Raw genomic sequence first — 24,834 nt, 5'->3', positions numbered from 1 at the left:
GGGCTCCTGGGAGGACAGCATGAGAACAGGAAACAACAAAACTCCTCTGCACAGAAAGCACATAAATGTCCACAGCACAACATTATGGAGCACGTGACCAGCCACAGGGTCGGGTGGGGGGTGAGGAGTAAGCCAAAGCAAACACAGCAGCCATCCTGCCCTGCGCTATTATTCCAGCACGGGCTCAGACCCGCCGTGTTCCCAGGAGGGAACAAGCATCGAAGGCGTTTGGAAAGGGAGGGGGATGAGTGCGTATCAGTGTATGTGTGTGTGTGTGTGTGTCCAGAGTTCAGCTGAGACAGTGTCCTTCGCCCTGCCAGGCTAAGTAAACAGTCTTCCAGCCAACCCAGGTGGCCTTGCATGGAATGGGAAGAACAGACTAAACACAGTCGTTATCAGGGTGTTGTTGTTCAGCTCCAGCCTTGAGACCGCAGCTGGCGCCGAGAGGGTCTCCGCATGAAGTGATGGTGCTTTTTACTTTAGTGCGAACAACTCATATGAATTTCAAAGCTGTTCTACAGTCCAACACTGGTCTCTCAATCTCCCGTTGGAGAGCCGCGAGGTTCTCCATGATGTTATCAAACTTACGCTCCGTGATGTTGTCGTTCTTGTGCTCAAAGAGACGATTCTGAGAACTCACGACCGCAGTGAGCTGCTCCAAGATGTGATCCAGAGATCTTATTCTGAGTGTTCACGGCAGCCGTAAGCCTCTCCAAGATCTCATCTGTGCTGCACTCAATGAGCCCATTCAGCCAATTCAGCCACTCCTCCACCAGCTACACCTCCACCACAATCGTCACTGCTGCCCGCAGCACAGCCCTTATCCCCGCTACCCATAGCTCCGTCTTCAGTGTCCCCTCTCCCTGTAGCTCAGCCATTGGCTCTGTCATCAGCAGCTACATTTGCACCTGAACCATTAGCTCAGTGGCCGCTAGCTCAGTCATCTACTCAACCACCAGCTCCACTTTCTCCCCAACTGTCATTACTACCTCTAGCTCAGTTTCCTGTGCAGTCATCTACTCCACCACCTACTCTACTCTCACCACAACCGTTACAACAGCCGCCAGTTCAGTCTTCAGTTCAATCCCCTAGTCTGCACACTCACCCACCTGGTCGGCTACACATTCTGCCAGGGGTCCCAATACCCTCTGGCCCTGCATCTGCTCCTGCTGGAAGCTCGGGTGAGCCCGGCCAACACCTGTGGCTCCCACGCCATCGCCTATGGTTTCTCCAGCCTCCGTGTCTTCATCTGCCTCGCCTGGTCCTGCGGTTGTTACACCGCCGTCCAAGGTACATCCAGCACCTCAGCATCGTCCACTTTCTGGGCCTCCAGCCGGACGTCATCGCCGTCGTGGGCGGCCTCCGGACCAGCACTGTCGCCGCCGTTGCCGTCCGCACGGTCGGCCCCCAGAACTGTTTCCATGCCGCTGCCGTTGCCGCTGCCTTCCGCGCGGCCGGCCCCCTGAACAGCTCTGTCGTCGTCGTTGCCGTATAGTCTAGTGTCTTAGTTTGGCTTTCTTGTATTCTGTTTAGTTTTCTCAGTATTTGGTAGCCGCCCTCTATGTCTCTTTGTTGTTGTTCTCTGTGTTTCTTAGTTGCTCTGTCTCCCCTAGTCAAGTTCGCGTCTCTGTGTTATACTTCCTGTTTTACTTTGAAGGTCTGTGTCTTATGTGAATGTGTCCTGCTTTGCTTCCTTGTCTCGTCAGTTCTGATTTCTCCCAGCTGTGCCCTCCTTCTGTGTCTCATTCCCCTCGTTACTTCCCAGTGTATTTAAACCCCGTGTTTCTCTGAGTCAGTGTCGCGTCGTCCCTCATGCTGTGTGGATCTCCCTGTGTTGTCATGGTCCTGGGTCAAGCGACCCAGTGTTTGAGTTTATGTATCTTTTGTATTTATTTTGTGCCTTAGCTTAGTGCACCTAGTTAATTTCTAGATTACTGTGTAGTCCTGTTTCTTAGTTATGTCATCTCCCCTGTACTAAGTCTCCCTGGTTCATGTGTCATGTCTGTGTGGTTATGTTTGGTTCCTTGTCTAGTCTGTCTGTGACATGTGTCTCCCAGTGAGTTTAGTTTGTGATTTAGCAGTTTAGTTTAGTTTGCTTTTGAATGACTTTCCCCTGCCAGCAAATTAAGCTGAGTCTCTCAATGCAATTTCAATTGTATTTACAAATGCATGAAAGCTGGAGCAGCAACGGGACAATTATAAACGTCACGGCTCCCCGAACCTCAGTAAGATGCCAGCCGAGGGAGCTAACAGTAGTGATCATCACGGCCATGTACATTCCACCGGACGCCAACATAACCACGGCGCTCTCTATCCTGCTGAACACCATTAACAAACAGCGGCGGGCCCACCCGGACGGTGTTCACATAATTGCAGGTGACTTTAATAAGGCCCACATAAAGACTGTGCTCACAAAGTTCTATCAGCATGTCAAATGTCCCACCAGAGGAGAGAACACTCTAGATCAGGGGTCTCAAACTCCAGGCTTCAAGAGCCGGTGTCCTGCAGGTTTTAGATCTCACCCTGGGTCAGCACACCTGAATCAAATGATTAGTTCATTCCCAGGCCTCTGGAGAACTTCAAGACATGTTGAGGAGGTCATTTAGCCGTTTAAATCAGCTGTGTTGGATCAAGGACACATCTAAAGCCTGCAGGACACCGGCCCTCCAGGCCTGGAGTTCGAGACCCCTGCTCTAGATCATGTTTACTCCAACATTAAGCATGCATATGGAGCCATACCCCTCCCACACCTCGGTCAGTCTGACCACCTCTCCTTCCTGCTCTCCCCAGCCTACACCCCCCTCAGACGCAGTGCAGGCCCACCACAAAGACTGTTACAACCTGGCCTGAAAATGCTCACCAAGTTCCTGGAAGTTCACATCTCAGACGACCTCACCTGGATGACTAACACCACCTCCATCACCAAAAAGGCCCAGCAGCGCCTAAACTTCCTGAGACGCCTGAAGCGGGCCAACCTCCCTCCTCCCATCTGGCAGACGCTATCGCAGCATTGGAGTCCGATCCTCCAGACTGCGAGATAGCTTTTACCACAAGCCATCAGACTCCTGCGAATACAAGACATCATCAAGCACAGAGGCTGTGAAAACAGAAAACCTGAGTGAGCAGCCGGCAGAGGAAGTAAACAGCTTCTTCACCCGCTTTGAAACACCACAACAGCAGCGCTCATCTGCCTCAGCCCTGCTCCCATCCTCATCCTCACCTTCCTGCACCGCTCCATCACTGTAACAGAGCACGAGGTCAGACGTGTGCTCCTAGCAGTGAACCCCAGGAAGGCGGCTGGTCCAGACGGAGTACCTGGCAAGGTACTAAGAGGGTGTGGCCACCAGCTCACCCTCATCTTCACCAGACTCTTCAACCTCTCACTGGATGAAGCAGCCATCCCATCCTGTCTAAAATCAGCCACAATCATCCCAGTGCCGAAGACGTCTCCCATCACCAGCCTGAACGATTACCGCCCTGTGGCCCTCACACCGGTAATCATGAAATGCTTCGAGAGACTAGTCCTTCAGCACATCAAGGATTACCTCCGCCCAGAATTCGACCCGCACCAGTTTGCATACCACGCAAACAGATCCACAGAAGACACCATCGCCCTCCACTCTGTGCTGAGTCACCTAGAGCAGCGGCAGAGCTACGTCCGAATGCTGTTTGTAGACTACAGCTCAGCCTTCAATGATCCGGACATCCTCATCATCAAACTGGTCACTCTCGGCCTCCCTCCTCTCACATGTGCCTGGATAAAGGACTTTCTCACAAACCGGCCCCAGACTGTGAGGCTCCGCCCTCATCTCTCCTCCACTCGCACACTGAGCACCGGCTCCCCACAGGGCTGTGTGCTGAGCCCCCTCCTGTATTCCCTCTACTCCCCACGACTGCAGTTCGACCCACAACAACAATCTCATCATCAAGTTTGCTGATGACACCACGGACTCATCTCAGAGGGAGACGAGGCAGCCTACAGAGAGGAAGTCCTGAAGCTGGAGGCCTGGCACTGAACACCAAGAGAACCAAAGAGGTCATTGTGGACTTCAGGAGGCACAGCACTGACTTAGCCCCCCTTTACATCTTACTTTACTTTACTTTATTGATTTATATTGCGCTCTTCACAGGATAAAAACCACAAAGTGCTTCACAATAATAATAAAGAGATAAACATAAAACAGTACAATCCAACATACAGCACAAATCTAATTAAAAGCTAGTCTAAATAAGTGAGTCTTAAGATGCTGTTTAAAAGAATAAATACAATCTAGGCAACGTAGAAATGGAGCGAGAGAATTCCAACACCGGGGGGCGCCGCTCTAACCGATCTATCACCTCTGGTTTCAAAATGTGTTGGGGGAACTACCAACAGCCTTTGATGAGATGATCTCAGGCTGCGAGAGGGAGCGTGAGTTTCTAAGAGAAGAGATGAACTCACAGGGGTCTTTTTTGTCTGGTCCCTTACCCAGGACCAATTTGCCATGGGAGACCCCACCAGGGAGCAAAAGCCCCCAGACAAACGAGCCCCTGGGATCCCTGGGACACACAAACCCCTCCACCACAATAAGGTAGCGGGGTTTTACATATCCACCTTTTAACTTTTCTATATGTATGTAATTACATGTTGTGTGTGCGAGAGAGACATTTCATTTTTGTTTCTACATAAACAATTTCACTGAAACTGCGGCGGCTGAATCATTCGCTGTAAACGAGCTGAGACGGGTTGCACGGTTGCAGTAGATCTGATCTGCCTCCACTCACGATTTCAAAATCACTTTGGATCATAAGAAATGAGCCGCTTTCGTCAGCGCCTCATCACAATTCGCCGATGTCAGGATGTTATTGCGCCTGGAGCAGCACGCCAACTCGTTCAGCAGCTTGTAGTGTTAAATCACCTGAAACCAAATACAGAAGCTGCGGCTTCAAGCTGGTGTCAGATTGCACACGTGTGCTTTCATAACGTTATCTTTGTACTCAGCTACAAACCATTGTGCTCATTTAAGCTGTGAGCTGATAAACCACGGCATCAACACTGCACACGGTGCTTAAAACAAACACAACTGCTATGTGGTTTATATATGTTTATATACTGTATATAGAAAATAGCAGAACACAGAGCAGCCGATGAACAGATTGTGCACAGTGTGAAGGTCTGGGGTGACTTTTCGTTCCCTAAACTGAATCACTCCTGTAGGTGTATATTTATACATTCTTCTGCTTGTGTCGGTGATGGCCTGCAGTCAAAGATCCTGAGAAACAAACAGCCAACAACATTCGTGTTCCTATTGGAGTCATAAAGTCCTGTGGTTTACTTTCCAAGTGCGTGGGAGTGTTCGGAGGGATTCCCTGCCTGCACACAGGCCTCATATCTGGACAACAACACAGAACAGCGCTGTGGAATATGCTTTCCATGCTGCATGTGGGATCGCCTTTTGTCCGCTCTCCCATTGTCCAGCCCTCTCCTGCTTCCTCCATCCACCCACCTGTTTACCTTTCATTATGCAAATACGACATTCGAGGTCTTCCCCAGGATTCCCGAACACAGAGAGCAGCGCGACATTTGAGGAACAAAGGAAGGGAATACACAGAAAGATGTTTCCTTTATTTTATTCTTCCAACGAGGGGAATTATCAACATGTCGACATGTTCTTCAACACCTGAAGTGTTCAGAAAACACCAGCACTTAGAGCAAATTCAAATCCACAACATTCGTTTTATATGAGAAGCTGAAATTCAGTTTTTGTAGGTTCAACTTTACAGATTCTTTATGTTAAATAAAAGGTAGTTACCTGTGTATAAACAAATCTCTGCTTTCAAGATCAGGCTCAAACTTTCCTTTTTGCCAAAGCATATAGTTAGTGCTGGACCAGGTGACCCTGGATCCTCCCTTAGTTAAGCTGCAATAGGTGTAGGCTGCCGGGGATTCCCATGATGCACTGGGTGCTTCTTCTTCACTCACTATGTGTTAATAGACCTCTCTGCATTGAATCGTACCTGTTGTTGATCTCTGGCTCTCGTCTTTGAGCCTGGTTCTGTCGGCGGTTTCTTCCTCCCCATATGATTGTTGGGGTTTCTCTGTGTTATTGTAGGGTCTTTACAATATAGTGCAGCTTGAGGAAAATTATTCTGACTCCTGCAATAGATAATTACTTCAGTTTATGAGTTTGTGCAGGACAACTGAGCTGAAATGTCAGGGAGAGTTGCTGTTGGAGTAATTCCAGGTGTGCTGTGGGGAAACCCAAAGAAAGGACTGATGTACAAACAGAGGGACTAATTCAGCATCAGGAGAATCAATGAAGCTAAAAGAAGGGGCTGTGCTGTGAGGAGTGTGGCTGTTACTGTTGTTCAGATTTGGTAAGCATCTTGGCCGTCTTGTACAAACGTGTGTTTATCCGTCTCCATGTAAACTGGAACCATACAAGCTTTGATTTGGTCATTCGTTGTTTCCTTTGCCTGAGGAAATCATCCCTGGATCACTTCCAGATGGTCCAGGATGCTGCTGTGAGGCTGCAGAAGGCTTCGGCAGGTCCTCCTAAAGGTCCCACGTGACCCTGACTGTGTCCTCTTTACACCGGCTCCCCATAAAGTTCAGGGTTACTGTCAGATTTTGGCGATCACTGTTACAGATCTTGGGGAGTATTAATGAGGTCCTACATCCACTCCTGACTGCGAGGTCTCTGAGGTCTGCTCATCAGGACTTGCTCGGTCCAGGTGACTAAAGGAGACTGTGCTGCAGACCCAAAAGCACTTTGCCACTTTAGTTCTTGAATAAACTTTACTGACTTCCTACAGAAGCACAGGTCACACTGGCTGTTTGGAGGCTGTGTGCATGTTAGTCAAAGCACACTCACCTCCACTCGTCTGCACTGATGAAGCAATCGGTGACATTCAGGAGACACCCGAGCGATGAAATTCATCAATACTGTGCTTCATGCTAAGAAAGGTCACAGCTATGACATCTTACAATAAATATGTCCAAATATGAAACTATCGTGAAACCGCAATCACTCAGAGCTCACAGGAGGATGAGCACAAAGGTCTGATTACAAATACAAGTCGGATCATTGCAATTATTTTTATGACAATCCCAGTTATTCCACAACTTAGACATCCACATTACTCACACTCTCATAACACATACATATAGGGCCTTGAGGGCGGGCACGTTAACGGCGTCCAGAGGACGGTCTGTGTATTCAACCCCACCTCTGACGCCGGTGCCCACCTGTAGGCATTGAGGGTTCTCGGGAGGGGCCGTGCTAACACCTGCTGCTCTCTGGCAGCAGCACCATGCCCTCCCGTGTTTTAAATGCACTTTAGAACAACACGCAGCAACACTACACATGAGCGGGAGGAGGGAGGTATGGGGTCCTCACACACCCCCGTTCTCTGCTGGCCATCGGGGCGGGGGGGCTGGGAGGAGGTGTTGGCCGTCCGATTGGGATCTGGGATGCGGGGCCTCCCTGCTGCTGCAGAGCCTGGGGCGGTCTGCTTGCCTCCACCCGGGGGAAAGGGTAACATCTCCTGGGTCTAGGTGCCGAGGGTACCTGGACCCAGGGTATAGAGTTTGTTTGTTTGTTTGGGGAGTGTGATTGTGTGTACATGTCCATTTATGTCCATCCTTACGTTGGGTGAGTGCTGAGTGTTTGTATATGTGTGCATGAGGGTGGGAATGCATGTTTGTGTCTGTGTGTGCCTGTTTGTCTGTGTCTATATGTCAGGTCGGGTCTTAGACTCCACCTCTCTGGGAACTGCCAGGCCCTCCAAAGTGTGGAGGCCTATCTCCCCTCACCACACTCCCTGCCGGACTGATGCCCTCAGGGGTCGGTGCGTTGGTGGTTCTTGGTGTCCGGGGCTGGGCGCTCAGGTATGTACCAGCTCACTCCCGGTGACTACTTGGCGGGGCCTGGTGCCTGTTGCTTGGTCAGGCCTCTTCCGGAGCGTGGGGGGCCCTCGGGCCTCTGGGCCTGCGGCTCGGTTCACTCTGGCACAGCTGGCTGCCGGCAGAGCCGATAGACGCACCAGTGCAGCCCCCTCTGGCTTCTGCTCCGTGGCTGCTGGGTGACCCCTCGTCTGGGGCTCTCCTCAGCTCTTCCCAGGAGGGGGGCACTGATGCCCCCCTGGTGGTCCTCCTTGTGTCCTCGTATTCTGGGGCCTCTGGATGTCTGGAGCCTGGACCGTGCCTGATTCATGCCCTGGGAGACGGGGCTATGGCTCTCTACATCCTCTTGCAGACCGTTACATGGGGAAACCTTTTGAATACAAGCGCGCTGATCCACACAGGTGTGCACACGGGTGTTCACTGTTCATAGACATAAACTACACAAGCACATTGTGCGCTGTCGGTCCTGCTTGCTACACAACAACATTCAGTATTTAGTATTTACTGCTGTTTACACTTAGCTAGATTAACGTGACGGTGTTGTGTTTAGTATGTTGCTCTGTTTTTCTTTTCCTTTATCTTTCTTTCTCCCTTTCCTGTCCCTCAGTCATGTCTGTCCCGTCTGTAACAACTGAAAATAAAATAAATAATAACAACAAAGGTCGATCAAATGGACCAATACGGCAAGGCCGTGATGGTCCACTTGGCAAAGTAAATCCATTGGGTCTCCTTGTTGGTCTTCAGACAACAATTCTGACGGTTAAAGAACCAAATGGCACAGGCAACAAAAAAAAGACAATCCCAGTTAATCTGGGGATTCAAGTTAATCTGCACTATAAGGTTCATTCACAGAAAACTGTTGCTCTCACTGTAAGGTGTGTGGGATAGTGATGAAACTCAGCGTGTGCAGCTTTGTTCATGAACACGCACATTTCCTGAATCCAAAGCTGCTTGGCTCCAAAGCCTGTATCTGCTTGGCCTCCAAGATTTCTATTTATAGCTTTGCCTGTTTGGAATTTCATTAGGTGAGCGCTTCAGGTGTTGTGAAAGTAGTGAGAGTAGGCAGCAGGCTTGTTCCTACTTGTTCCAACCCACACTTGCATCAGGACTTCTATCGGTGTGTGGGTGTCAGGCCGGGTCAAATTCCAGGGAAGCTGCGCTTTGGTGATGTAGCAGAAGACGAGGAAATCCCTGTCACGGTGTCCCGAGCCTGGGAATTTTGAACCTCGAGGGAAATGACTGGATAACGAGACATTTGAACACTGACGCTCAGTTTGGACATGAAACCAAACGCAGGTCGTATCAGTTGTAGCTGCATCAGGTCAAATGTCGTTTCCCTTAAGCCGTGATAAATGTCAGTATTTATTCTGACTGATCATCCCAAAGGCTGACTTGACAAAATAAGAGCCTGAAAACCAGAGAAGAAGTCTGAAAGTGCTCAATAATCCAGGATAACTTCAAACTGATCAGCAGGTCAGGAAGTCAAAAGCCAACTACAGGATATGATAACATATCTAAAAGAGCTCAATTACATGAAATAATTAAATGTGTGTTTAATTCTGTTACAGCCTTTTACCTTTTGAAATATCATGTTATGTTTTCACCTTTGATTTTCTCTCTTTGCTTTGAAACTTGAAAGTTTCCCTCGGGAACAATGAAGCTTAAAGCTGACTGAAAGCCTGCAGGTTCAGACTAAATTTAGCCCCGACACAAAACAAACTTCAACCACGTACACGCTCGCTGACTGATGTGTACGCGCGATGATGACATCCCGCTGACACGGCTCCGCCACCTCCCCCGCACAATGCAAATGAGCTTTCATCAGCGAGTGACAGGATAAAACAGGTGTGCTCAGACAGGGAGACACCAGCAGCTCTGTGCCAGCAGAGAGTTTACACAGGTGAACAGGAGGAGACGCATTCCAGCTCAGCAGCTTCAGCATGAACTCCAGCGCTATTCTGGTGAGTACGAGCCGTCACCTGGAGAACAGGTGTGCAGATGCTTTGTACGCTCTGGCTTCACCTCACAGTGACAGCCTGGAAACAGCTTTGGACTGCACAGCTCATTACTACACAAACCTGTGTGATGTGTGTGTACAGAGCAAAGCGTTTTCATCGAGCTTCTTTTGGAGGGACGTTGGAGACAGATCAGTCAAAGCCTCTGATCGGTGTCATTGTGTCAAAATGTGTGCTTGTCTTCCAGCTCTTCCTGGGACTGATGGGGACAGCGTTCAGCAGCCCGGTTTGTCCTCAAAACTGCAACCATGCTCAGCACTATCACAGGCAGTACTTCACTCATGTGTCCGACCTCCATAATTCTTCAGTCGCGCCCTGGAAACTACAGTGAGTTTACTTACTTAAAGCCAGGAAAGAACAAAAGTTTAGGCTTCATTGATCATACAAACACAGCTGTATATATACGACTGGTGCTTCAGGAGTGTAAGGATGCACTTTCAGTGGGGGCCACTCTAAACTGCCCTCATGACTTCATGGTCTCAGTCGCTGGTTTCAGGTCTTACTGAATAAAACACAATGTTCATTTTGTAAATTATGATCTCATTACCGTCACAAATGAGCAGGAAGTCGTGGAGGATTACTGGGTAATGCCCTGTCAGTCCAATCTTGCTGCAGACTTTATGCCACCCAGCCATAAAAACTGGATTTCAACATTGATTTTAGCAGAGGAAAGGTTGGACACAGTGCTGGGACAAGCACATGTGTTAGAGCTAAAATTCACAGGCTTTTGAGTCCAGCGTGAGCAGATCTTAATGTCTGACACTGTCACACCTGAACACTTCCGTTTATCCGTGGACTTTGTTTTCCTGTGTTTCAGAAACAACTCTAAAGCAGGCCGAGAACCACAGACGATCAAGGAGGCCAAATGCATGCCTTGCAGTGTGGAGAACATGGTGGCCAGACCAATCTTCGTACAGATTCAGGTGTACGAGAGCATAGGCACGCATGGGTATTGCAGCTGTCCGTTCGATCTGGCGGTCGGATGCACCTGTGTCGCGAAGGAATGACGGCCGGACGCCAGGCTGTGCTGAATGTGCCGTAACAACCTGCTTTTAGTTGCTGGCTGTGCCTATATTGAATGTATTTATTTGTAACTAGGAAATACTGTTTATCAGGTTATATATGAGTGTGCATGTAAAATGCGACCAAGTCATCGTTTTTTAAACTTACCTATATGTCAATGACATGTTTGTTTACATGAGATAAAACTTCATGAATTTTGTGGCAGTGTTGCTTGTTTCAAAGCAACCTGAATCCTTTTTTCTAGAAAAATTCAGTGTACTGATCTGTTCAATGTGCATCTGAATATCACATTTTATTCTTTACATGCATCATGTAATACGCAGTAACTTGATAATATCATAGTCATTTCAGAATATTTCTGGTCAGTACCAATGTGAAAATGTTTGTTTTGTATTATCAAAATGCTGGATTTTTATGTACCTCACTGAGCTTCAGTAAAACTATTAAAGCCTCGTATTCATCAAAGGATTTGTAGTGCACTAAATGTGTTTTACTTGCTGATGCCTGGTTTTACATATAAGCACAGTGCTAATAGACAGATAAAGCAATGAAAGTGTATATATAGCGTTATATAATAATATTGCCAATATGAAATGCCCAGATTTGAACAAGATCAACGGGACTTCGGGTGGGTTTTTTAAAACATCGATTTTCTGATTCAAATTGATTTTAGTTTGAATAACGTGATATCAATTCATTAAATCCTGAATTGATTTTGATATAAAATATATTTTGCTCACAAAAGTATTTCAACAATTGCCAAACAGCTAAAACAGCAACAATTCTCCAAAAAGATGTAAACACAAAGTGCGGATCATTCACCCGGCAGCATGTACACGGACATCTCACGGATTCTGAAGCTGCAGGTTTCGTCCTTCTCAGACCACAATTCACTGAACCAGCAGCCAAACACGGTATAATATTAGTATATAGGTTTTTAAAAAGTTGTATTTCACAGGAGAGAACCTGTGCTCACAGAAAACTACTCAAATTCTCTTTGAATTTAAGCATTTAACATTCTTTGTGTTTATTCTCCATTTACTTCATTATATTGCATAACTGTCTGTTACAAGCTTAAATATAACGTTGAAAAAAAAATTGCAACCAAGTTACTGATCAAGTAATTGATTAATCATGATTAATTGCAGAAAATTGTGATATTAATTATTTACTTTTCTTATTGACAGCACTGATATATACATAAACAAAAATCCACTTTTGAACGTAGCCAGTCTTGTCAATGATCTCACTGAGGGGGTTCAGGCCTATGCAGAACAGCAGTGGGGACAGAGCATCTCCTTGGTAGATCCCGCACTTGATGGTGACTTGTGCTATGGGCTTGGAGTTGGCCTCTAGTGTTGTACGCCACATCCCCATTGAGTTCCTGATGAAGGCTCTTAGGGTCCCCTTGATGTTGTACAATTCTAGGCATTCCAGTATCCAGCTGTGGGGCATTGAGTCATAGGCCTTCTTGTAATCAATCCAGGCAGTGCACAGGTTGGTCAGTCTGGTCTTGCAGTCTCGGCTGAATGTTCTGTCTACCAGTAGCTGGTGTTTTGCGCCTCTGGTATTCTTGCCCATCCTTTTCTGTGGCCCGCTCTTGTAGTGACCCATGTGTCTGTTCATCTTAGCCGATAAGAGCCGATAAGGTAAGATAAGAGCCGATAAGATAAGATAAGATAAGATAAGATAAGATAAGATAAGATAAGATAAGAGCCGATAAGATAAGAGCCGATAAGATAAGATAAGATAAGAGCCGATAAGATAAGATAAGATAAGAGCCGATAAGAGCCGATAAGATAAGATAAGATAAGAGCCGATAAGATAAGATAAGGTAAGATAAGAGCCGATAAGAGCCGATAAGATAAGATAAGATAAGATAAGATAAGAGCCGATAAGATAAGATAAGATAAGATAAGATAAGATAAGATAAGAGCCGATAAGAGCCGATAAGATAAGAGCCGATAAGATAAGATAAGATAAGATAAGAGCCGATAAGAGCCGATAAGATAAGAGCCGATAAGATAAGATAAGAGCCGATAAGAGCCGATAAGATAAGAGCCGATAAGATAAGAGCCGATAAGAGCCGATAAGAGCCGATAAGAGCCGATAAGATAAGAGCCGATAAGATAAGATAAGATAAAATAAGATAAGATAAGAGCCGATAAGAGCCGATAAGATAAGAGCCGATAAGATAAGATAAGATAAAATAAGATAAGATAAGAGCCGATAAGAGCCGATAAGATAAGAGCCGATAAGATAAGATAAGAGCCGATAAGAGCCGATAAGATAAGAGCCGATAAGATAAGAGCCGATAAGATAAGAGCCGATAAGATAAGATAAGAGCCGATAAGATAAGATAAGATAAGAGCCGATAAGATAAGATAAGAGCCGATAAGATAAGAGCCGATAAGAGCCGATAAGATAAGAGCCGATAAGATAAGAGCCGATAAGATAAGATAAGATAAGATAAGATAAGAGCCGATAAGAGCCGATAAGAGCCGATAAGATAAGATAAGATAAGATAAGAGCCGATAAGATAAGATAAGATAAGAGCCGATAAGATAAGATAAGAGCCGATAAGATAAGATAAGATAAGATAAGATAAGATAAGATAAGAGCCGATAAGAGCCGATAAGATAAGAGCCGATAAGATAAGAGCCGATAAGATAAGATAAGATAAAATAAGATAAGATAAGAGCCGATAAGAGCCGATAAGATAAGATAAGAGCCGATAAGAGCCGATAAGATAAGAGCCGATAAGATAAGATAAGATAAGATAAGAGCCGATAAGATAAGATAAGAGCCGATAAGATAAGATAAGATAAGAGCCGATAAGATAAGATAAGAGCCGATAAGATAAGAGCCGATAAGAGCCGATAAGATAAGAGCCGATAAGATAAGATAAGATAAGATAAGATAAGATAAGATAAGATAAGATAAGAGCCGATAAGATAAGATAAGAGCCGATAAGAGCCGATAAGAGCCGATAAGAGCCGATAAGATAAGATAAGATAAGATAAGATAAGATAAGAGCCGATAAGATAAGATAAGATAAGATAAGAGCCGATAAGATAAGATAAGAGCCGATAAGATAAGATAAGATAAGATAAGATAAGATAAGAGCCGATAAGATAAGATAAGATAAGATAAGAGCCGATAAGATAAGATAAGAGCCGATAAGATAAGATAAGATAAGATAAGATAAGATAAGATAAGATAAGATAAGAGCCGATAAGAGCCGACAAGATAAGAGCCGATAAGATAAGAGCCGATAAGATAAGATAAGATAAAATAAGATAAGATAAGAGCCGATAAGAGCCGATAAGATAAGAGCCGATAAGATAAGATAAGAGCCGATAAGAGCCGATAAGATAAGATAAGAGCCGATAAGAGCCGATAAGATAAGAGCCGATAAGATAAGATAAGAGCCGATAAGAGCCGATAAGATAAGAGCCGATAAGATAAGATAAGAGCCGATAAGAGCCGATAAGATAAGAGCCGATAAGATAAGATAAGAGCCGATAAGATAAGATAAGATAAGAGCCGATAAGAGCCGATAAGATAAGAGCCGATAAGATAAGAGCCGATAAGATAAGATAAGATAAGATAAGATAAGATAAGATAAGATAAGATAAGATAAGATAAGAGCCGATAAGATAAGATAAGAGCCGATAAGATAAGATAAGATAAGATAAGATAAGAGCCGATAAGATAAGAGCCGATAAGATAAGAGCCGATAAGATAAGAGCCGATAAGATAAGATAAGATAAGATAAGATAAGATAAGATAAGATAAGAGCCGATAAGATAAGATAAGATAAGATAAGATAAGATAAGATAAGATAAGATAAGATAAGATAAGATAAGATAAGATAAGATAAGATAAGATAAGATAGAACTTTATTAATCCCTCGGGTGGGTTCCTCTGGGAAATTCGATTTCCAAAAAGCACAGCACCGACAGAAGTTACAGTTACACAATGTTATATATATATATATACACACACACATATAAATACAGAGACAAATATAAATAAAATATACGAAGGGTATAAATAGAATAAATAGGAATAAAAATAAAAATACAAGTGAATTGCACATTTCAAGTATTGAGTCTATTGCACTGTTGACTATTTACAAAAGTATTGCACAAAAGGTATTGCACAGTGAGGTGAAGAGGCACTACAGCTTAGTTGTTCCCCCCTCCTTTGTCCTCCTGTCTCCCCTCCCTCTCCCCTCCAGAGAGGAGTTAAACAGTCTGATGGCGTGTGGGACAAAGGAGTTTTTAAGTCTGTTAGTTCTTGTCTTGGGGAGAAGCAACCTGTCACTGAACAGACTCTTCTGGTTGTTAATGGCTGTGTGCAGAGGATGCCCAGCATTGTCCATAATGTCCAGCAGTTTTTTTAGTGTCCTTTTCTCTGCCACTGTCACCAGAGTGTCCAGCTTCATGCCGACCACAGAGCTAGCCTTCCTGATCAGTTTCTCCAGCCTGCATGAGTCCCTCTTTGCTGTGCTGCTCCCCCAGCACACCACAGCATAGAAAAGTACTCCAGCAACCACCGACTGGTAAAACATCCTCAGGAGCTTCCTGCAGATGTTAAAAGACCTCAGCCTCCTGAGGAAGTACAGTCGGCTTTGGGCTTTTTTATACAGGTGCTCTGTGTTGCATGACCAGTCCAGTTTATTGTCCACCCACAGCCCGAGGTACTTGTACTTGTTGACCACCTCCACCTCCTCCCCCTCTATCTGAACCGGCAGTGGACCTTCTCTGGACCTCCCGAAGTCCACAACCAGTTCCTTAGTCTTTGAGGTGTTGAGTTGCAGGTGGTTTGTGTGACTCCATGCGACAAAGTTCCTCACCAGACTTCTGTACTCCTCTTCCTGATCATCCCAGATACACCCCATGATGGCCGTGTCATCTGCAAACTTCTGAATGTGGCATAATTCAGAGTTGTAGCAGAAGTCAGAGGTGTACAGGGTGAAGAGAAGAGGGGACAGCACAGTTCCCTGTGGTGCTCCTGTGCTGCTGACCACAGTGTCAGACGTGATGTCCTTCAGCCTGACGTACTGTGGTCTGTCGGTGAGGTAGTCGGAGATCCAAGCCACCAGGCAGGGGTCCACCTCCATCCTGTTCAGTTTTTCCTGAAGCATACAGGGCCGGATGGTATTAAAGGCACTGGAAAAGTCAAGAAACAGGATCCTGACCGTGCCTTTTCCCCCATCCAGGTGTGAGTGGGCTCTGTGCAGGAGGTACAGGATGGCATCCTCCACTCCGACACCCGCCTTGTATGCAAACTGTAGTGGGTCCTGGGCATGTTGTACCTGTGGTCGGAGGAGGTTGAGGAAGAGCCGCTCTAGAGTCTTCATAAGATGTGACGTCAGTGCCACCGGTCGGAAGTCATTCAGCTCATTGGGCCGGTTCTTTTTGGGGACCGGGACGATGCAGGATGTCTTCCATAGGGCGGGCACTCTCCCCAGTCGCAGACTGAGGTTGAAGACTCGTTGTAGCGGCTCCCCAAGTTCAGCAGCACACGCCTTTAGCATCCTAGGACACACCTTGTCTGGGCCTGCTGCCTTTCTGGGGCGAAGCTTCCTCAGTTGTCTCCTGACCTGATCCACTGTGACACTGGGAGATGTTTGGGAGGAGGGGAGGGGGGGAGATGTCTTGCTGCTGAGAGAGGGATTGGAGGAGGGGGGTGTCATGGTGTCAGGAAGGGGGGGAAGCGAGGGAGGGAGGTAGGAGAGTGGGGAGAGGACTCTGTAGTGAGGGTGAGGGTGGGGGTGGGGGGGTTGTGGGCTGGTCAAACCTGTTGAAGAAGTTGTTGAGTTCGTTTGCCTTCTCCACAGTCCCCCCCCACTGTGCTTTTCTTGGTGTTGTGGCCTGTGATGGTTTTCACACCATTCCAGACCTCCCTCATATTGTTCCTCTCCAACTTCTGCTCCACCTTCCTCCTGTAGGTGTCCTTTGCTTCCCTCAGGCAGCGTTTCACCTCCCGCTGTGCTGCTTTCATCTCCTCCTTCACTTTGCTCCTGAAAGCCTTCTTCTTCATGTTGAGGACAGCTTTGACTTCCTGTGTTACCCACGGTTTGTTTTTAGGATAACACCGTACCGTCTTAGCAGGGGCGACATGTGTCGCATGCCGGTCTGTCCCTTTGTTCTTAGTGCCAGCAGCTCCGCTCTCGAATAGATGAAGGAGCTGGTTCCAGAAGTTTTAAAAAGTGCATTATCCATCTTGTATCGCTATATCTAAGAGGTATAAGTAGAGGAAGGTGAAATAAAGTTTGAAAAGCCTAGTCTAAAAAAGTTAAAGTTAAGAAAAAGGTGCGGTGTTGCAGAGCTACTTGGAAAGGCTGCCGTCACTCCAGCGCCATCTTGAATCATGATGCCTGACAGGAGCTTCCATGTAGTACTGAGGCAGGTTATTGGTCGGTAGTTGGAGGGGACCGGTCCCTTCTTGGGGTCCTTGGGGATCAGGACCGTCCGACCTTCGGTTAGCCATTCCGGGTGTCTCTCGTTAACTAGCAGCTGGTTCATTTGTGCTGCCAGGCACTCGTGGAGTGCAGTCAGCTTCTTCAGCCAGTAGGCGTGAACCATGTCGGGCCCTGGTGCTGTCCAACTCTTCATACTGGAGACCCTTTCTTGGATATCTGCCACTGTGATGGTTACTGGACCCTGTTCAGGGAGGTCGCTGTGGTCTGCCCTCAGATCCTCTAGCCACTGAGCATTGCCGTTATGGGTCGCATCCTTCTCCCATATGCTCTTCCAGTATTGCTCTGTCTCCAGCCTTGGTGGTGCTGTTCTCTTATTGTTCCCTTGCCACTGAGAGTACACCTTTGCTGGTTCTGTGGAGAACAGCTGGTTTATTCTCCTGCCTTCTATCTCTCTGGTGTACCTCCTCAAGCAGCTGGCCAAGGCTGTGAGTCTTTGCTCAGCAGTTTCCAAGGCCTCATTCTGGACAGCTTGCTGTATTTCTTAAGCACCTTCTTCATTACACCTTTCTGCAGCTCCATGGTGGCATCCATGATGTTCATGATGTCATACAGGAGGATTTCATGATTTACAAACACCTGACTTCAATAGATGGGGTGAGAAGTTTGTAAACAGAAAAATGAGGAGGCTGAACTGTACAGATATGGAGATATGACTGAAATGTCAAAACACATTTGCAGTTCAGTGGAATAACCACACTCATACTGAAAGAAAACAGTATCAGTAAGGCATTACAGGGATATGTGGGTGGACAGAAACCAGCTCAAACTGTGATGCAATGCGCCCTCTGCATAGCATCACGCTGTTGGTTTATGCTCCAGGAAGAACCGCGAGGTCCAGGTCAGAACTAAGCTTAACTACTCCTGGACTGAAGTGTGGTGGTGACAGAGGCTTCTCTGTGGCAGGACCCAGACTCTGCAATAGTCTTCCTCTTAATATTAGACCTGCACAAACACTCTAACACTTTAAATCATCACTAAAGACACATTTTATGGTCTGGCTTTTCACACACGTTGAACATTTTGGTTTTAACAGCCTTATTTGTTGTTGTTTTAGTTGCTTTTATTGATTTATTTTATTGATTCATTTGTTTTTCTATGTTTTACTGCATCATTGTTCTGCATTTTATTTATTTTAGTGGCATTTTACAATGTTAAGCACTTTGTGCAGCATGGACTGTTGGTATTGTGCTATATAAATGAACTTGACCTTGACTTGTCGCCGAGTGTTTGCTCATAGGGGCTTGTTTCATTGTTGGGGTTTTCTGTGTATTACTGTAAGGCCTCCACCTGACATCAGAAAGCAGCCCATATCAGATCTACTGCAACAATCCAGCCTGTCTCGGCCTGTTTAAGAGCAAGTGACGCAGTCACCAGAGTTTCCGTGTCATGGAAAAATAAATATTTCTATGAGAGCATTCTTTCAAAGTAAAAGCATTCACATTCTTTCACCAGCTGAAGTTGAGCTGAAGACCAACAGCAATTCTTAGTTTCAATTACGTTCAGCTCAACCTCACTGCTGCCTTTGACACTGTGGATTCAAAGGCTTTGTAACTCTGCACAGATCAACATGCAGTCAGCAATTCTCAGCGGTCGGTCTTTATCATTACTCTTTAAACTTCACATGCTCCGGCTTAGTACTGTCATAAGGACTCACAATGTTTCCTATGCAGATGACACACAGTGGTACTTCTGATTCTACTCTGATGACCTCTGTGCCCTAGAGATGTGCAGATCGATCCTGAAATATCGATTCCTCCGATATCAGTCATTTATGTTCTAGAATCGATTCTCACATTAAAATATCGATATTTTAGTAATTTAGGGTAAATTTGTAGTTTATCATTAACACAGTGGAAAGAAACTATAACATTCGGATCGTCTACACTGGAAGGAACTACTTCCTCTTCCGCCTTTCATAGTCATGTGCGAAATACGGCTGCATAACTGTGTGGCAGCCCCTGGCGTGCGCACTCACAACAACGGCTGAGCGTAAATGGAGTCATGTGTGGACGTGTTTTACCTCCACAAACAGCCAAGACGCAGTTTGCGATGTGGCAAGACAGTGAGGTTTCGTGGCAGCTCCACTGACCTCATCAAACACCTCAGAATAAATCATATCACAGAATATGACGAGCTTATGTTGAGGCGAACTGAAGAGGAGGAGAGGGACAGGTGCTGCTAGGGCGAGACAGACGTCTGTGGCAGAGTCCTTTAGTGCTGAACATGCTCAAATGGCGCACAACTTCCGTTTTTATAATTTGAGATACAATAAAAGATACAGTAAAAAAAGGTTTTGTACAAAGTATCGGTATCAGATCAGTATCGTCGATACCACCCTGAATTTTACTTGGTATTGGATCGGAAAGGAAATCAGTGGTATCGCACATCACTAGTGCAGGTCTGACCTCGTACAAGGGCTCCCTGCTCGCATTTCCTCCTGACCGATAGGTGTCGCCACTCAGAAAAGCTGAGCAACAACTAACGCGTGGCGCGTGAACGAGGCTGAAACGGTCCGTTAGAGTTTAATGTGAATATAATCCCAGAATGCATCGGGCAGCTCTACGGGCGACAGGAAATGTTTTAGAAATGAAAAATTAAAAAAAATAAATAGTTTTCATAAAAATCAGACACGCAGACGCGATTTACGTGTTTCCGGTGACGAAGCTCCTCCCTTTCCTTTTCGCCACTTAACTTGCACGGTACGTGTGTCTCGCGCTCTCCGAGTAAAAATGTCTGAAAATGTGTTTTATCGTCGGCTGGCTGTGATTTCTGAGCCGGGCTCGTGCTGTGGGTGTGTGTGTGTGTGTAGCGTGTGGGGGGCTCCCGGGCTCCACGTGTGCTGATGTTAGCGTTTGTGTCCCGCAAAGAGCCGCACGAGGCCGCAGTGTGGGCTCGGGTGTTAGCCTGTTAGCATCGCGGCGGCGCTATGTGTCTGTGTTAGCCTGTTAGCATCGCGAGGGCGCTGTGTGTGTTTTCAAAAGTGTGACGTGTTTGCAGGTGACACCCGAACGAGCTCCAACATGCAGAACGACGCCGGTGAATTTGTGGACCTGTACGTCCCGCGGAAATGGTGAGAGCAGCGAGGAAGAAAGTTAGAGAGACAGGTGATGGCGAGCTGACGTTTAATGAAGTATGTGTGTGTGTTTGCAGCTCTGCCAGCAACAGGATCATCGGAGCCAAAGACCATGCTTCCATCCAGATCAACATCGCTGAGGTGAGAGCTGGTCAGAGGGCCTCGGGTGGTGTGTAGGCGGGTCCAGTGATGATGACGTTTGGGAACAGAGCGTGCCCTGTGTGGTTTGGGGTCGTCTTTCCGTGGCAGGCAGCAGGTTGATCCTGAGATAAGGGGAAACCCCGGGTTTGTGTTCCTCAAAGACAGATGGAGTAGAATAGCCTTTGTCATTGTACACGTACAACAAACTGTAGATGCTCCACACCAACTGTGTCGGAAGGGCGCTTCAACCAGGCTTCGGTCAGCTGCCTCCTGTGTGCCGCCTGGCAGCGTGCCGTGCCATGCCATGGCGCCTTTGATGCCGTGTGTGCTGCCTGTGGGAAACATGGGTAGAAAGAGCCATGTTTTTATGATTCTGTTACCCGGCTGTTTTCTGTTGCCATGGTGACTCCCGGAGCTGCATTTATGATTTTCTGAAACTCGAGCCTGGTCTGAGCTCATCTCAGACTTTAGTCCGGTACCTGACCTGTAGCAGGGAAACGCTCAGCGTAACGTTAACGTTGCTCTGTTTGTGTTTCTGCTGGCACATTCATCCAATCAAATCTCTGCTCTTGTGGTCTGACCAGCTGAGAGGGCTGGTAGTCCAATGAGCAGCTCATCACAGGGCTGTGATCCTTAAACATAGTAGCTGGTGTTTGGACCCAGTGGTCCTTGTGAGTGCTCCTCTGTAGATTTGGGACCCCTGGAAGTAGGGCTGCACGATTTTGCATAAAATGAGAATCACGATTTTTTTGGCTTAGAATTGAGATGGCCTGCCTGCATTTGTATAGCGCTTTTCTAGTCCCTAAGGACCCCAAAGCGCTTCACACTACATTCAGTCATTCACCCATTCACACACACATTCACACACTGGCGATGGCAGCTACATTGTAGCCACAGCTGCCCTGGGGCGCACTGACAGAGGCGAGGCTGCCGGACACTGGCGCCACCGGGCCCTCTGACCACCACCAGTAGATCACGATTCTCTTTTCCAGTATAAATATTTATTGCACTTATTAACTGCACATCAACTTCGTAACAGTTGAGACTGAACATAAAAACAATAAATAAACATAAAAACAACAAATGTCTCACGTTTTGTTGTTGTACTGCTTGAAATTCCGTCTCCACCGTTGCTCGACGCTGCGTGTACAGAGCAGGTAGTGCAACAATAGAAAAATAGTTGTGGGACGGCACTGTGCAGCGTTTGTCTAGGGTGTTGATCATTTTCCTAAATCTCTCGTTTTGCACAGTGTTGATGGAGCCATATCTTTGGTCAGGTGATAAGTGATAGCCTCCGTAATGTCTTTGTGCCTGCGGGAGTTCGACGGGTATAGGGAAGCGCTGTATAAGGTTCCCGTTATTGATGTTTGGGTGGTTGACCGGGACGGATTTTCTCCTGTCACTTTCTCGTCATCCCTGACGTGCTCTCCGTTGTTTTTTCCTGCTAATTTTAGCATCACACGGCACAGCTTCTGTATCACGTGGTATAAGGCTCCGTCCTTGTCATTTGTTGAGCAGGAAGAGTGAGCGCTTGTTTTCATGCAGATTACGTCCCGGATCAAAATGCGCTACAATCGTCGTCTTTTTTTGTTTTGTTTTGTTTTAAATCGTTGTCATTTGGAAATGAGATCGCACATAAGTATGAATCGAGATCGCGATTTTCTAACAATTAATCGTGCAGCCCTACCTGGAAGTTTATTTTAAACCTGTTATTACTGACTTGGTTTTAATTTGGACAGTGATTATAAGTTGGACAACCAAATCAGAGAAGTGGTGAAGTCCAGTTTTTATAATGTAAGGCGAGAGTGAAATCTTTTCTTTTTAGGCAGCACTTGTAATCATGCTTTGAGTGCTGCCCAGTGATCCATGCCTTTATTTCATCCTGTCTGCAGAGTGTAACTCAGTCAGTTGCTGCCGTCACGTCTGCAGCTGGCTCAAAAAGCCGCTGCACGACTGACAGCAGGTAAAAAAGAGCATAATCCCGGTGCATGCCTCACTGCGCTGGCTGCCCGTGTCTTTTAGAGTTCATTTTAAAATTCTTATGTTTGTGTTTAAATACTTTCAGTCTTGCCCCGCTTTACCTCTCTGAGCGTCTTCATCTCCACACACCCTGTCGGTCTCTTAGGTCAGCTGACCGGCTGCTCCTGGAGATCCAGAAGGAAGCTCAGAGGGGGCGGGGCCTTTTCTATAGCTCCTGAATTATGGACTAACCTGCCCTTGCACATTAGAGAGGCCGCTTCACTGTCCACTTTTAAAACGCATCTTAAAACCATTTTTATTCTTTGGCTTTTGACCTCAGTGAGACTTAGTTTCTCTTGTGATTAAATTAGTTATTAGCTAACTAATTAATTATTTTACATTTTTCTTTTATTTGGCTTTTATCTATAGCTTATGTAATTTTATTATTTCGTTCCAATGTACAGTACTTTCTGTCAGCTGTGGCTGTTTTAAACTGCTTTCAAAATAAAGATTTTAGCATGATGGCGGCATCAGGAAATGCAGGTGTGCACCGTTACCTCAAAGGGTCCAGATGCGCCGCTCAGCTGGACGTGTTCCTGAGGTAGCATTTTTAAAATGAATGACATATAGCAACATACAGGTGTGTCACCTGATCAGCGGACACCTGTCCGTTCACGACTTGGTGTGTGTGAGCTGGGACTCTTCATGTTGGAAGTGCTGCAGGCAGCGAGAGGACGGCGCTCCATGATTCACGAGTATGTAAATAATGCGGCTCATTATCGTTGGATCTGCGTGCCGTGCACACACATTTGCAAGATGTGTGAACCGCAGAGGCACCAGAGGGAAGCTGGAAACTGATGTTCGCTCACACAGAAGTCGTTCCAGTTCCACGCTCCGGTGGGACGTTCCTGTTCCAGAGGGACGTTGTTCCAGTTCCACGCTCCGGTGGGACGTTCCAGTTTGGAGTTGTGTGGAACTGAAACGCTGATGTGATGCTCGGGCCGCTCGTGGTTAAAGTGACGGGTGTCTGAATGTTTCTTTTGTCTTGTTTCAGGTTGATAAGGTGACCGGACGCTTCAACGGTCAGTCCAAGACCTACGCCATCTGCGGCCCCATCCGCAGGATGGTAAGTGTGAGCAGAACATTAAACACGCCCTCAGTGTTCTAGGTGGAACCACTGAGAGCAGCCACAACAAACCCAGACATCTCAGATTCAGGGCTGAGACTCTGGGATTTTTTTTCTATAAATCTGAACAGACTGTTTGTGTGTTTCAGGGCGAGTCTGACGACTCCATCCTGAGGCTGGCGAAGAACGACGGCGTCGTGGTGAAGTAAGCAGCTCTCACGTTTGATCGTAAACTGTTAAAGTGAGGCTGGGGTGCAGTGGCGTCACAGCACGGCTTCGTTCAGCCAGCCGTACGTCATCGGCGACCTCGATCACGAACCACGCGACGGCCGCATCACTGTCACAGAACTGTATTTACGCACAATGATTTTCAGACACGGCGAGCTGATGGAGACAAACAGGATGCAGTGCTAACCAAAGATCACCAAAGAAAATAAATGAAATATCTGAGCGCTGAGTCGTGCAAGTAAAACAACAACGCTGGAAATGTTCTTTAAAAAGACGGAGCAGTAACACGTCAGCATTTATCAGGTTCAAACTCTAAAACTCTCAGAGGAAATAAAGTGACAGTAAAGGGTCATGACATCAGCACAGCATCGTAGCGTTTATAGCTCAGTGTCAGCTGGTGCAGGAGGACCGCCTCCTGTGATCGCAGTAATCTGAGCTCCAGCACCAACAGCTCGTTAAAACGCCGGTAACACCCACCGGTCACATGAGAGGTTACAAACATCTAGAGGCGCCCGACACCAAAGCAGCGGCTCGTCTCGGCCGATGTGACGTCGCTTTTGTAGGAGCACGATGGCCTGGTGGCACTGAGGCTTAATCCACATTAAACCGCTTTCATTTCCCTGCATCATTAACCCTGAAAACACTGCGAGCGTTTGTGCGGACAGTCAGTAAACTTCAACTTCCTGTTTAAACATCAGGATTTAGAGCGCCACTGCCAAACATGTGGCGTCATCAGTTTTATTAATGTGAGACACTTTATTGTGAAAGTGTTTAAAAGAAGACAGGAAGTCTAAAGTGTGCGTCTAACAGCTGTTTCCTGTTTTTCTTTTGCAGGAACTTCTGAGTGTGTGCAGCTGGAGACAGTTTGGAAAATAAAGTGAGAAAATAAAA

At 46.6% G+C, this 24,834-nt stretch overlaps 2 protein-coding genes across 2 annotated transcripts; both read left to right on the top strand.

Annotated features, from left to right (window-relative positions):
- The first annotated feature begins 9,669 nt into the window (after positions 1 to 9,669).
- On the top strand, positions 9,670 to 11,086 carry LOC309697766 (uncharacterized protein). Its single transcript, XM_082519878.1, has 3 exons — positions 9,670 to 9,846; positions 10,088 to 10,227; positions 10,718 to 11,086. The coding sequence occupies exons 1-3, from the start codon at positions 9,826 to 9,828 to the stop codon at positions 10,905 to 10,907; spliced, it is 351 nt and encodes a 116-aa protein (XP_082376004.1). The 5' UTR covers positions 9,670 to 9,825; the 3' UTR covers positions 10,908 to 11,086.
- Positions 11,087 to 20,014: 8,928 nt separating this feature from the next.
- Positions 20,015 to 24,834, top strand: rps21 (ribosomal protein S21). Its single transcript, XM_082518787.1, has 6 exons — positions 20,015 to 20,115; positions 20,414 to 20,486; positions 20,567 to 20,630; positions 23,644 to 23,715; positions 23,865 to 23,920; positions 24,778 to 24,834. The coding sequence occupies exons 2-6, from the start codon at positions 20,437 to 20,439 to the stop codon at positions 24,785 to 24,787; spliced, it is 252 nt and encodes an 83-aa protein (XP_082374913.1). The 5' UTR covers positions 20,015 to 20,115; positions 20,414 to 20,436; the 3' UTR covers positions 24,788 to 24,834.

This window comes from Aulonocara stuartgranti (genome assembly GCF_965226115.1).
Source record: "Aulonocara stuartgranti genome assembly, chromosome: 20".
In the NCBI taxonomy this organism is placed as follows: Eukaryota; Metazoa; Chordata; class Actinopteri; order Cichliformes; family Cichlidae; genus Aulonocara; species Aulonocara stuartgranti.
This window is presented reverse-complemented; position numbering and strand designations above follow the sequence as displayed.

Bases quoted from the DNA above. Each gene is read 5' to 3' on its own strand.
- LOC309697766 (XM_082519878.1), top strand. From the start codon at position 9,826: ATGAACTCCAGCGCTATTCTG. The intron at 9,847-10,087 runs GTGAGTACGAGC...CTTGTCTTCCAG, and splicing joins TGAACTCCAGCGCTATTCTG to CTCTTCCTGGGACTGATGGG. The intron at 10,228-10,717 runs GTGAGTTTACTT...CCTGTGTTTCAG, and splicing joins GTCGCGCCCTGGAAACTACA to AAACAACTCTAAAGCAGGCC.
- rps21 (XM_082518787.1), top strand. From the start codon at position 20,437: ATGCAGAACGACGCCGGTGAATTTGTGGACCTGTACGTCCCGCGGAAA. The intron at 20,487-20,566 runs GTGAGAGCAGCG...GTGTGTTTGCAG, and splicing joins CTGTACGTCCCGCGGAAATG to CTCTGCCAGCAACAGGATCA. The intron at 20,631-23,643 runs GTGAGAGCTGGT...GTCTTGTTTCAG, and splicing joins TCCAGATCAACATCGCTGAG to GTTGATAAGGTGACCGGACG.